Source organism: Notothenia coriiceps, unplaced genomic scaffold (assembly GCF_000735185.1).
Source record: "Notothenia coriiceps isolate Sejong01 unplaced genomic scaffold, NC01 NC01_scaffold00033423, whole genome shotgun sequence".
Taxonomy (NCBI): domain Eukaryota; kingdom Metazoa; phylum Chordata; class Actinopteri; order Perciformes; family Nototheniidae; genus Notothenia; species Notothenia coriiceps.
This window is the reverse complement of record NW_011366124.1, coordinates 26,063-37,015: the sequence shown is the minus strand read 5'-3', so window position 1 is coordinate 37,015 and position 10,953 is coordinate 26,063. Positions and strand designations below refer to the sequence as shown.

The 10,953-nt window shown below is 39.1% G+C and overlaps 2 protein-coding genes across 2 annotated transcripts; both read left to right on the top strand.

The window, feature by feature from the left end:
- LOC104961552 (tubulin beta-6 chain-like) lies at positions 1 to 3,574 on the top strand. The gene is made up of 4 exons (XM_010789860.1): positions 1 to 108; positions 1,211 to 1,319; positions 1,466 to 1,576; positions 1,941 to 3,574. Exons 1-4 carry the CDS (start codon positions 52 to 54, stop codon positions 3,080 to 3,082), a joined length of 1,419 nt encoding a protein of 472 aa, XP_010788162.1. The 5' UTR covers positions 1 to 51; the 3' UTR covers positions 3,083 to 3,574.
- Positions 3,575 to 4,806: 1,232 nt separating this feature from the next.
- Positions 4,807 to 10,684, top strand: LOC104961551 (protein slowmo homolog 2-like). The gene is made up of 6 exons (XM_010789859.1): positions 4,807 to 4,963; positions 6,340 to 6,508; positions 8,085 to 8,174; positions 8,390 to 8,460; positions 8,563 to 8,665; positions 9,214 to 10,684. Exons 1-6 carry the CDS (start codon positions 4,932 to 4,934, stop codon positions 9,328 to 9,330), a joined length of 582 nt encoding a protein of 193 aa, XP_010788161.1. The 5' UTR covers positions 4,807 to 4,931; the 3' UTR covers positions 9,331 to 10,684.
- The last annotated feature ends 269 nt before the right edge of the window (positions 10,685 to 10,953 follow it).

Here is a 10,953-nt window from a genome sequence, read left to right as displayed (position 1 = left end):
CTGGAGCCTATCACAGACCCTCAGCTGCTCTGTGTACTGAAGCCGACCATAATGCGTGAAATTGTGCATCTGCAGATTGGACAATGTGGCAACCAGATCGGCTCAAAGGTAAAAAAGCTAATCCTTCTCCAAAAGTTATAATGTGTATCATTAAAGTTATTGTTTGAGATCAAAATTAGCTGAGCTTTGTCACACTAGATAAAGACAATTTGAAAATGTTTTGAAATATATATGCATATTTAAGATTATTTATGTGGATTGTTTTAATTATATAAAGAATAAACATATATAGTTTTCCTTTATATATTTTTTTAATGACGCTGCATATTTAGACATATTCTGTTACTTTGCATGGTGCAACAGTTGTGAGTGACACGGGTGTACCCTGTGAGGCATTCAGGGGAAAGATAAGGGCAAAGCGAGACTGGCATGGGTGGGACATTTTTTAACATGACAACACAAAACAAGAAAGAGGAACTACAAGATATGACGGCTAACACATCATTCTGTGTGACATTCGAGGACATTGTGGTATAAGAATAGCAGTCATTATGTAGAGTGTATACTTTTATCATTTGTAGCAGAGATTCTTGATCTGGTCAGAACATAAAAATGCTTAAAAATGTTTTTGTAGATTCTATCTATTTTTAATGATTGCTCACTTGGAATTTGTTTTTCAAGTTTCATCATTTTAAAATTATGAATATCTTTTTCATGATAAGCAATGCTATTAAGTAATTACTAATTGTACTAGTTTATAGCTTGTGCAAGTTAGGTTTCCGTATGTAATTTGACCATTTGTAAATGAGGAAAAGCAAATTACATTTTATTTACAATAAAATGTTTTGAGATTTTTTTTAAAGAGAAGAAGTATTAGTGACTTAGCACATTTTCTTTTGGATGAGGTGCAACATATTCAATGTTCGGAAGTAAACCAAAAATAAACCAAAGATTTTGATTACATTTGATTAGAGTTTTTCTTCATTCAACAGATGATGTTATTAATTTAAGTAATCTGACCCTGCTCATAAGGATAGGTTCAGCAGTCATGCACTGACTGAAGAGGTCTACAACATGAAACCATAAAGTTATTCTCCACAAAAACAGCCCTACCTAGAATTGTAAAACTAACTTGACTTCATATACATAAGCACTTTAAATCTGGTGATGTTATAATGATGATTTTCCTCTTTGGCACTATCTTTTCTAGTTTTGGGAAGTGATCAGTGAAGAACATGGGCTGAATGCAACGGGCATGTATGAGGGGGACAGCAGCCTCCAACTGGAGAGGGTCAACGTCTACTTCAACGAGGCTCATGGTAATGGAGAGGTTATTTACTGTTCATTTAATAACCGGCACTAATTCAGTTTATTTCATGATAAAAACTTTAACATATTTTAAACATATTTGAGTTCAGAATGCACATTTCCAGGTATATCATTTTAAAATGTCCATTGTTTGCAGGAGGTAAATACGTCCCTAGGGCCCTGCTTGTTGACCTGGAGCCCGGTACGATGGACAGTGTAAGAGGAAGTCGCATCGGAGCCCTTTTTAGGCCGGACAACTTCATCCACGGTGAGACAAACAACAACATCCTACTGGGAATACCTGCTACAATTTGCTTTATGTTGTTTATAAAGGCTATTTTATATAATTATCTGTAAAAGTAAAGACACAAGTTAACTTCTTAACACATGTGGTATTTTGGATACAAATGCTTCCCAACTGGAATAAAGCCTGCATATAAATTGTATCATGTCTGAAATTAAGTGTTTTTAAAATCTTCTTGTAACAAACACCATCCATAAAGAAGTGGCACAACGTTTTTGTTTTAAAAGAAGAAATACTTCCCAGAGAAGAAATAAAATGTTAACACATTACATACAGGCCCAAAATAAAAAAAAATTCAAAATAAGGAACTACTTTTTCGGTGTTGCAGGGAACTCAGGAGCTGGGAATAACTGGGCGAAGGGCCACTACACAGAGGGTGCGGAGCTGGTGGAGCAGGTGATGGACAGGGTGAGGCACGAGAGTGAGAGCTGTGACTGCCTGCAGGGCTTCCAGCTGGTTCACTCCCTGGGCGGAGGAACCGGCTCCGGCATGGGAACCCTCCTCATCAACAAGATCCGAGAGGAGTACCCTGACCGGATCGTCAACAGCTTTAGCGTGGTGCCCTCCCCTAAGGTCTCTGACACGGTGGTGGAGCCCTACAACGCCACCCTGTCAATCCACCAGCTGCTGGAGAACACGGACGAGACCTTCTGCATCGACAACGAGGCCCTCTACGACATCTGCTTCCGTACCCTGAAGCTGACCGCGCCTACTTACGGGGACCTCAACCACTTGGTCTGCATGACCATGAGCGGGGTCACGACCTCTCTCAGGTTCCCTGGACAGCTCAACGCAGACCTCAGGAAGCTGGCTGTCAACATGGTGCCTTTCCCTCGCCTTCACTTCTTCATGTCAAGCTTTGCCCCCCTGACGGCCCGGGGCAGCCAGCAGTACCAAGCCCTCACGGTGCCTGAGCTCACCCAGCAGATGTTTGACGCCCGCAACATGATGACGGCGTGCGACCCGAGGAGGGGGCGCTACCTCACTGTTGCTGGCATCTTCCGAGGGCGGATGTCCACCAAAGAGGTAGACGAGCAGATGCTTGCAATGCAGAAGAAAAACAGCAACTACTTTGTGGACTGGATCCCCCATAACTGCAAGGTAGCAGTGTGTGACATCCCACCTCGGGGGCTAAAAATGGCCTCCACCTTCATCGGGAACAACACAGCCATTCAGGAGATTTTCCGGCGTGTTGGGGAGCAGTTCACCTTGATGTTTAGACGGAAGGCTTTTCTTCACTGGTACACTGGGGAAGGTATGGATGAGATGGAGTTCACAGAGGCAGAGAGAAACCTCAATGACCTGGTGTCGGAGTACCAGCAGTACCAAGAGGCCACCTCTGATCTAGATTTGGGAGCAGAGGATGAAGAAGAGGAGGGACCCTCATCACCAGTGACAATGAAAAGTCAGTCCCAGGTGGACGTTCAACTGGAAAAAGTGAATGAAACGAGCGAAGGCACAGAGGGATGAGTGGAAGACGTATTGTGTGGTGTTAAGGTTTGAACCCTTGTTGGAGCAATGTGGAAAACTCAAGTGGAACTGTTGGTCTGAAAAGGAACTGTTTTATTTTGTAGTTTTCTTGTGCTTTGTTTGAATTAGACAGTTGAGACTTAATCAGGATTTTACATATTTAACAAGAGTGCTTATTATCTCTTATGAATTATTCTAAAATATGTATGATTGTGTTTAAAACATATGTTTAGTATGTTCTTTCTTTCTTTCTTCTATAATGGAGGTTTTTTGCGTGTTTATGGGACCTAAAGTGTGGACAAATGTATGTTATGCCAGCTTTTTATAATTCACAGCCATTAAAATAAATTGTGATTTTCCATTATCCTATTAGAGTAAATGTTGCATTGAGTGGCTTTCTACCTAATATAAGTTATTAAGGCAATTAAAACCAATAACATAAAAGAGTGATTTTTTGTTATTGAGAGTACACATTAATACAATAATAAAAAAATAAAAAATGTTTCTTTATTTTTATTTTGTTCAATCATTTTTTAAACTCGACCCGACGTTTCTAAACTTAGCTTCAGTGATGGTCAGTTCTCTGACAGCACAGGGACAACGTTCAAGGCTGTAGCTCAGTTTCCTTTAACTGTAGCGAGTCTGTCACATGCAGATTACACATAACTTGGACAGAGTCTGCACTTTGAGATAAGCACACATGACGTGGAGAAGAGTGCAGTACTGCCATAAAGTACACAACTACTCACACAAAGGCTATACGAGGAGAAAGGCGAACACCAATGTTACCCACATCTGAATATAGGTTATGGTGACAAACCCAGGATTCACTCACTGAGGCCAATATGTTTAAAGTAATAACCTAGCAATGAGTTCAAAAGGGGAAAAAGCTGTCAACTACAGATCGGGTTAATATGCAACAAAGTTTCATCATAACATGAAATACAACTTTTGTCTACTCACTTCATCCTGACAGTCAGCATTAATACTACTGTATTAAGTTGAATGGATATCTATTATTGATCATATGAGCAGCCCTTCTGGTGCCAGCTTGGCTAGAAATTGCCCAATCAACAGACTAGTGGTCTAACCTTTTCTATTGTGACCAGTTCAAGCAGGGTGAGTTTGTATGTTTCATTGAAGAAGACATTAAGTCAGGAGAAATTACAATGATCTAATAATTAATTCACAATATAAAATAATACAATATTCTGAAATAAATATAACTTTATCTGCAGATCCATGTGTTTTCATGTTAATCGTCTCTCTCTATATGGTTCCCAACTTATGTTATAGAAAATTAAGAACTGAAGATGTTAACAGCTGAAAAGAATAGAAAAGTATTAGCCTTTCAAATGTGGTATCCAGCTAACCCAATGGAATAAAGCCTACACTTAGAGCAATACTGATGACTTTTGCATCGTTTTGCATAAAGATTTACCCATCGATTTGACCTTGTTTCGTCAACAGCTGATCTCTCATTCATTCAAGGTTGCAGAGAACTTCCAACCTTCACTAAGATGAATATTGTAACAGCAGAGGTGCGTGTGTCACCTGACAGAAAGCAACATATTATGCATGCTGTGAAGGTAAAGAGCGATGTAAATCTTTGTCATTCACCTATTGTCGAGTTTAGATTTAAAGCGTTTATTTTAAGCTTTCTGTCGTGACAGTAGACTCGTGAGGCACATAGGTAGCGGAAGTGCGTCAGTCAGTGACTCATGAGTGCAGTGTCAGTAGGAGGGATTGCAGCAGCCTCTGAACGTGGTTCTGATTTCAGCCAGTGTGAAGTCACTTACCGGCAACCGCGCCTCCACTACCTCACCAGCATCTGTAAACTACTACAACCATGAAGATCTGGGTGTCAGAGCACGTATTTAAGTAAGTATACTGTTTATCTAAATAATGGGATAGTTTTATATTCCGGTGATTCAGTGTAGGTACTGGCACGCATTTACCGGCTTCGTGTTTTAATCCCCTATCCCGGTGAAGAACACTCGCGTGGTGGTTCATGAAAAATAGAACAACCAGAAAACGATGCAAATCATAGATATAAAACATATGATAACTACAACATCAGCGTTACGAGTTAGTGTGCTAATAGAAGCTAGTAGCCTGACTTTAAATTGCCGGATTTCCCTCGGTGGAACGGCTGTCACTCTGTCTGTGGCTTTATCGTTTAACAAAGCATTCAATCAGGCACGAACGAACACCAATGTATTCATTTATAGCCTATACCTTTATATTTATAAGTAAACTTCAGATTTTGAATACTGTCTGGTTGCAGAAGAGAGATGTAATGTTGCGTAATGATCAGCTGGTCAACCCCCAGCGCGCGACCTTTCCCCCCACATCTCCTTTATGCCGGTTTTGCCACACTGGGTTACGTCGGCGCGTTCACGTGTCTCCGTGGCAACCATCCACCACTAAGTTCTGTGAACTTGACTTGAAAGTGATAAATACTTGCATTCATAAAAAATTGTGCCATATCAACAGTATGGAGGCCTATATGGCAAACACGGTTGGTACACTTTCTGTGCTCCTGTCTCTTCCACTGAGTTTTTTTTGTTTTGTTGCCTTGTTTCTTTGAATTTTCAGTCTTATAGTCTATTGTTAGTTGCTGCTGAGCATCATTTATTTACCCCATTGTTCATTGAATGATATCCTTCTCCTTTGTAAATTAATTTCCTGTCTTTTTTATTCGTTATTCACTTCGACTAAAAAATAATAAATATAAACACATAGAAAAACAGTTGATATTTGAAACTGGGAAACATAAACGTGCAGCCTCTTTGAAAAAGTTGCAAAGTATTTACAGTTGGTGCTACAAATTAGTCCTAGGCTATATCTTAGTATAATAAAAAAAGCTGGATTAAAAGTAGAAAAGATACAAAAGTCGGCTACACTCACTGAGGTTTTATAGTGCTATTTGAAAAGAAAGCCTTATATAGAGGAGATTCAATGTCCTTTTACATCCTTTACTTTTTAATTCAAAAGATCTTGACAGATTTTTGTTTGCTTTGTTCATACCCACGAATTTGAGCTTTAATTTAGTTTGCTAATGTTGTCACATAAGGTGTGTCGAGACGGTTAAGATGCTCGTAGAATAAGCACTACACTGTTAAATGACTCCATAAGTTGAGTAAGTCCGGCATTGAAAATGTAACATAACTACAGTTGATGTGTTCATTTGTATAAATTGTTATTGATGCGTTAATAATATATATATATATTTCTTTTTTGCTTTCCTCTAACAGCCATCCTTGGGAGACGGTGACCAAGGCTGCCATGCAGAAGTATCCCAACCCCATGAACCCCAGTGTGATCGGTGTGGACGTTTTGGACAGAAACATTGACAAACAGGGACGCCTCCACAGTAAAAGACTGCTCAGCACAGAGTGGGGTCTTCCCTCCATAGTCAAATCTGTGAGTACCAAAAACTGGTCTGCTGCTAGCATCAACGTCAAACATGTTGCTGCTCCGACCTTGTAGTTTAAGATAAGATAAGATAAGATGGACCTTTATTAATCCCTGTGGGGAAATTCAGGAGTTTTAGTGAGAGTTAAAGTATAATACAGTATTCACACAAGATTAATACAATTAAAGATCAAATAAAATTAAAGATAAGATAAAAACCGCTTTGGTCACACTTAACATGTTCACATGCGACTCTGAATGGAAAAACATATGACGTGCACTTTTGTCCTCGTGCTTTTCATTGATGTTGTGATGAAAACAATATGACACTTGATAACAATGTTTCAAAACATAGCTGACACACTATCTTCTTAAATAGTAATGATACAATTACTTAAAGGACCGACACACACAACATCATAATCCATCCTGAGTCTGTTATTCACCAGAGATAGGTTAATGCTTTCCATTCCAGCAAACGTGACCTTAACCCAGGAGGCTATTTCTGTCCAGGAACAGCAGACTTGGTGGCTGACTTGATCCCAGAGACCAGTTAATGGCTTTGTGCCACATTCGCGTTGTACAGGACAGCATAGTGCCATTTCTAACATTGCTGAGATGCAACCCACCACTGCATGTGATGTAACTTTCCAGCATGGTTTAAACCAGAGGTCACTAGAATGAGAAGCAGTGACAGAGGCTTGTTACAACATGTCTTTTAGATGTTTCCCTTGTGTCTTCAGACTGACTCCAGCCCTGATAAGGCTTTAAAGGATAATATAATGTTGGAACAACTGTTCTTTAGAATGTATCTTTGCTTACGTGTCTGAGGACAGGGATGTTGTTAGTAACAACATCTTTGAATAATCCCTGTAAATCCACGAGCAGTCTAAAACACAGACTTTGTAGGTGATGGATAGCATATACATACACGTAACCCTTAATCAGATTGTCTCAAATTAAATCACTTCTGAGCCTCAGACTGTAAACCGGATGTACCATGGACGTGTCTTCCTTTGACCTCTGCAGATACTGTGGATAGTTAGTTAGGCAGTTATAAGTGGGTTTGAACATTAGATTAATACATAGCTCATCACATATTTTTAGCATAAACTACACTTATAAGAAGGCTAATGTCTGCATGAAGAAGATACATATGAATGACACACAATGAGACTTAAATAAGACTAACATTTAATGTTAATTGTAAAAAATGAAAGAAGTGTGTGAACTAATTCAACAAAGTCGTGGTTCAGTGTGGGCATGACGAGTCGAGATATAGTGCATATTATTCAACTGTAATCTCCACTAGCATTGGTGTGTTTTAAATAAAAACACTCATTATGTAACGTTTAGACAACAGATGAGTTGTGTATAAATGTAACACAGGACTTGAAGCTCTGTGAACTTAACAACCTTTTGGGGTAACCCCACCATTGAATAATTGGTAAATGTTTTAATAACGGCCCCATCTCAAAGGTAAAAATACTGCAAAGTTACATCTACAAGAAAACAGTCTTAACCAATAATTTCAGTTTGTAGTAAATAATATTTCAATGTATTTTTTCTATTTCTTTGTCTTCAGATCATTGGTAACTCAAGATCATACACATATATTCAGGAGCAGTCGGTTGTGGACCCCATAGAGAAGACTTTCGAACTTCAGTCCTCAAATGTGAGTACTTATGAAACAGCACACACCCTTTTAATGATGATATTATTTAGATTTAAACACAGACATTACGCTTTGTGTGTTAAACGGTGAAACTTCTCTGGAATGAAGTCGGACATGCGGTTCTGAGACTTGTTTGACAACTCTCATTGTTGAATGTGATACTGTACAAGACAAGTTGTTCTCTCTCCAATCATGAACTACTTTGTCTTCTTCAGATCACTTTTACCAACTTGGTCTCTGTGGACGAAAAATTAACATACAAACCCCACCATGAGGATAAAGACAAGTAAGCTTTTTGCAATGCATGGATTATTTAATTTAACTGATGAAACCTGAAGTTCTGAAGCCTTTTGACAATATTAACAATTATCATTATTTTTAACTCTAGAACAATACTGACTCAGGAGGCAATCATTTCAGTGAAAGGAGTCAGTCTCAGCAGTTACTTGGAGGGAGTTTTGGCCAGTTCCATCTCTGCAAACGCTGGAAAGGTAAGAGATTAACTGTCTTTTATGTCATCCAAAACATGTGTGAGGCCCATTTCTGGTAGATCCAAAAATGTATAATGTTAAACCAAGCATCCGACTAAATGTTCTTTGGGTCCTGGACTTAAAATAATCTACAGTAATTGTAATTTCCCTGCCAAGTGGCATATGATCTGGCCTATTTATTGGTAATACCTACAAAATGATAAAACTGTGCTTCAAAAGTTTCTAATGTTTTTATATGGTTGTCATTTCTTAAAATGGAACAATACATGACGTGGTTCTTTAGTAATGATATTTTCTGATTATTTCATTTGATAGATTTCAGGATATATAAATTTACTTTTTAATTTTTATCCCATGCTACCTCAAAACACCAAACTTTTGTTGTTTTGATTAATAGATCCCCTAGCAGTAATCTCATGAACCCTCAAATGTGTGTGATTTTCTTCTGATTGCAGCAGGCAAATTGTGTCCTTTCTTTTATTCCGCTTAATGTTATTCTCTTTATATTCCTACCTTTGGGCTAATGCTTTATATTTGTTCTTAATCAGGGCCGTGAAGCTTTGGAGTGGGTAATCAGGCGACTGAATGCAGAGATCGAGGAGCTGACAGCCACAGCACGGGGGTCCATACGGCCCCCCATGGCCGCTGCTGTCACTGAGAAATGAAAACCGCCTCTATTTTCCAGCAGAGTCAGAGAGAAATTGCATGCCAATCCAGCCAGCCATTTTATGGTGCTCTGATTCTGTTTTGGTGCTCTGGAGTTTTTTTCTATCATACTAGGGTACAATTTATCTATCTCATATACTTTTTACTATCTACATTAGATATATTTTTAATAGCAGACTGCAACATAAAGGGATTCTGTTGAGTGTCTCCAGGCAATGCTGCCTGGCAGGACCGCATTGATGAGAGACTCGATCAAGGACATGTTTAGACACCACTGTTATCTGTGGGTTTGAAGACCTCAAGCAAAGAACTATCTGAAGCACTGGATGAACTAAAAACACAAGAAAAGTGCCAAAGAAGCACTCGCACCGCTCTTTGTCCAGCACAACGCCAGCCAGTATGACTTCTCTTTTGACACTGACGGCCACAAGAAAAACACTTATAGTAAAGAAAAACAGTTATGGTGAGATTCGTAGAAAGGACCGTAAAGAATACTCCTGTCAAGAGAGCATGGCACAAAACAATGCCTTGAAGAGGCAGGAGTCACGTGCAATAAATGTCAAGGGTCCATGGAAATGGTTTCAGGTGTCAGAGAGTAGAGTTTGTCCATGTGATCATCGACAATGTGAAGTCAATGAAGTGTTTCCACGTCAGGTTTATTTTTGTAACAGCCATCTCCTAAAAAACACTTTCTTTCGGGACCTCATTTATAACAAGACACAGCACTAGTCAACGTTCATAAGCCTGAATAATAACTGTGATTTGTTTTTATGTGATAACTAATATTGTTATAAAGGTATTTAAGTTAAATGAAGGGATCAAGGTGTTTGCCTTGTTTAGGTTTTTGAAGTAATGTATAAGAACTTTTCAAATGCTGCATCGGTATTACTTTTGATATGAATCACTTGGATGTGTGTAGAGAGGACAGTACAAACTTACAAGTTACAGATTCACTGTACATGAATGTGTTTGCTAAACTCAAACAGTTTTATATGCATAAGACTACTTTAAGCTAAGACCTTTGAATTGACTTTTATTCGCACTTCACAAAGAAAAGCTGCTACACATGCTGAAAATGAATCTGTGAATGATATCACTGTTTGAATTTCTAAAGGTCTTTCTTTATGTAACATACAGCAGTGTGAAGATGGTGAAAGATTTACTTTCTTTAACATAATACAAATATATTTTTTTATCTGTAATGGGAATATTTATTTCGAAAAATGGTTGTTTTGAGGTATTAGTTCCAACTTGGGTTGAACATTAAGAAATGTGATATCACTTTTGTGACTCCAATAAGACAAGGTGTCAACAACTGCAGAATGTGACAACAAAATAAAATATTTAAACTTGTTTCCTCTCTGAAGAACCAGCACCTTACCGTGGTAGAGAGGTTTGTGTGCCCTGATGAACCTGGGGGCTGTGTTGTCTGGAACCTTGTGTTCCTAGGGTCTCCCATGGCAAATTGGTCTCAGGGAAGGGGTCAGACTAAGATTGGTTCAAAAGACCTCATGAAAGAAAAACCAAGAAGTGAGGATACCCGGCCCGGAGGAAGCCCGGGGTCCCCTTCTGGGGCCAGGCCCAGAAGGAGGACTCGTCGGCGAGCGTCTGGTGGCCGGGCT

Bases quoted from the DNA above. Each gene is read 5' to 3' on its own strand.
- LOC104961551 (XM_010789859.1), top strand. From the start codon at position 4,932: ATGAAGATCTGGGTGTCAGAGCACGTATTTAA. The intron at 4,964-6,339 runs GTAAGTATACTG...TTCCTCTAACAG, and splicing joins GTGTCAGAGCACGTATTTAA to CCATCCTTGGGAGACGGTGA. The intron at 6,509-8,084 runs GTGAGTACCAAA...CTTTGTCTTCAG, and splicing joins TTCCCTCCATAGTCAAATCT to ATCATTGGTAACTCAAGATC.
- LOC104961552 (XM_010789860.1), top strand. From the start codon at position 52: ATGCGTGAAATTGTGCATCTGCAGATTGGACAATGTGGCAACCAGATC. The intron at 1,320-1,465 runs GTAATGGAGAGG...CATTGTTTGCAG, and splicing joins CTACTTCAACGAGGCTCATG to GAGGTAAATACGTCCCTAGG. The intron at 1,577-1,940 runs GTGAGACAAACA...TCGGTGTTGCAG, and splicing joins GCCGGACAACTTCATCCACG to GGAACTCAGGAGCTGGGAAT.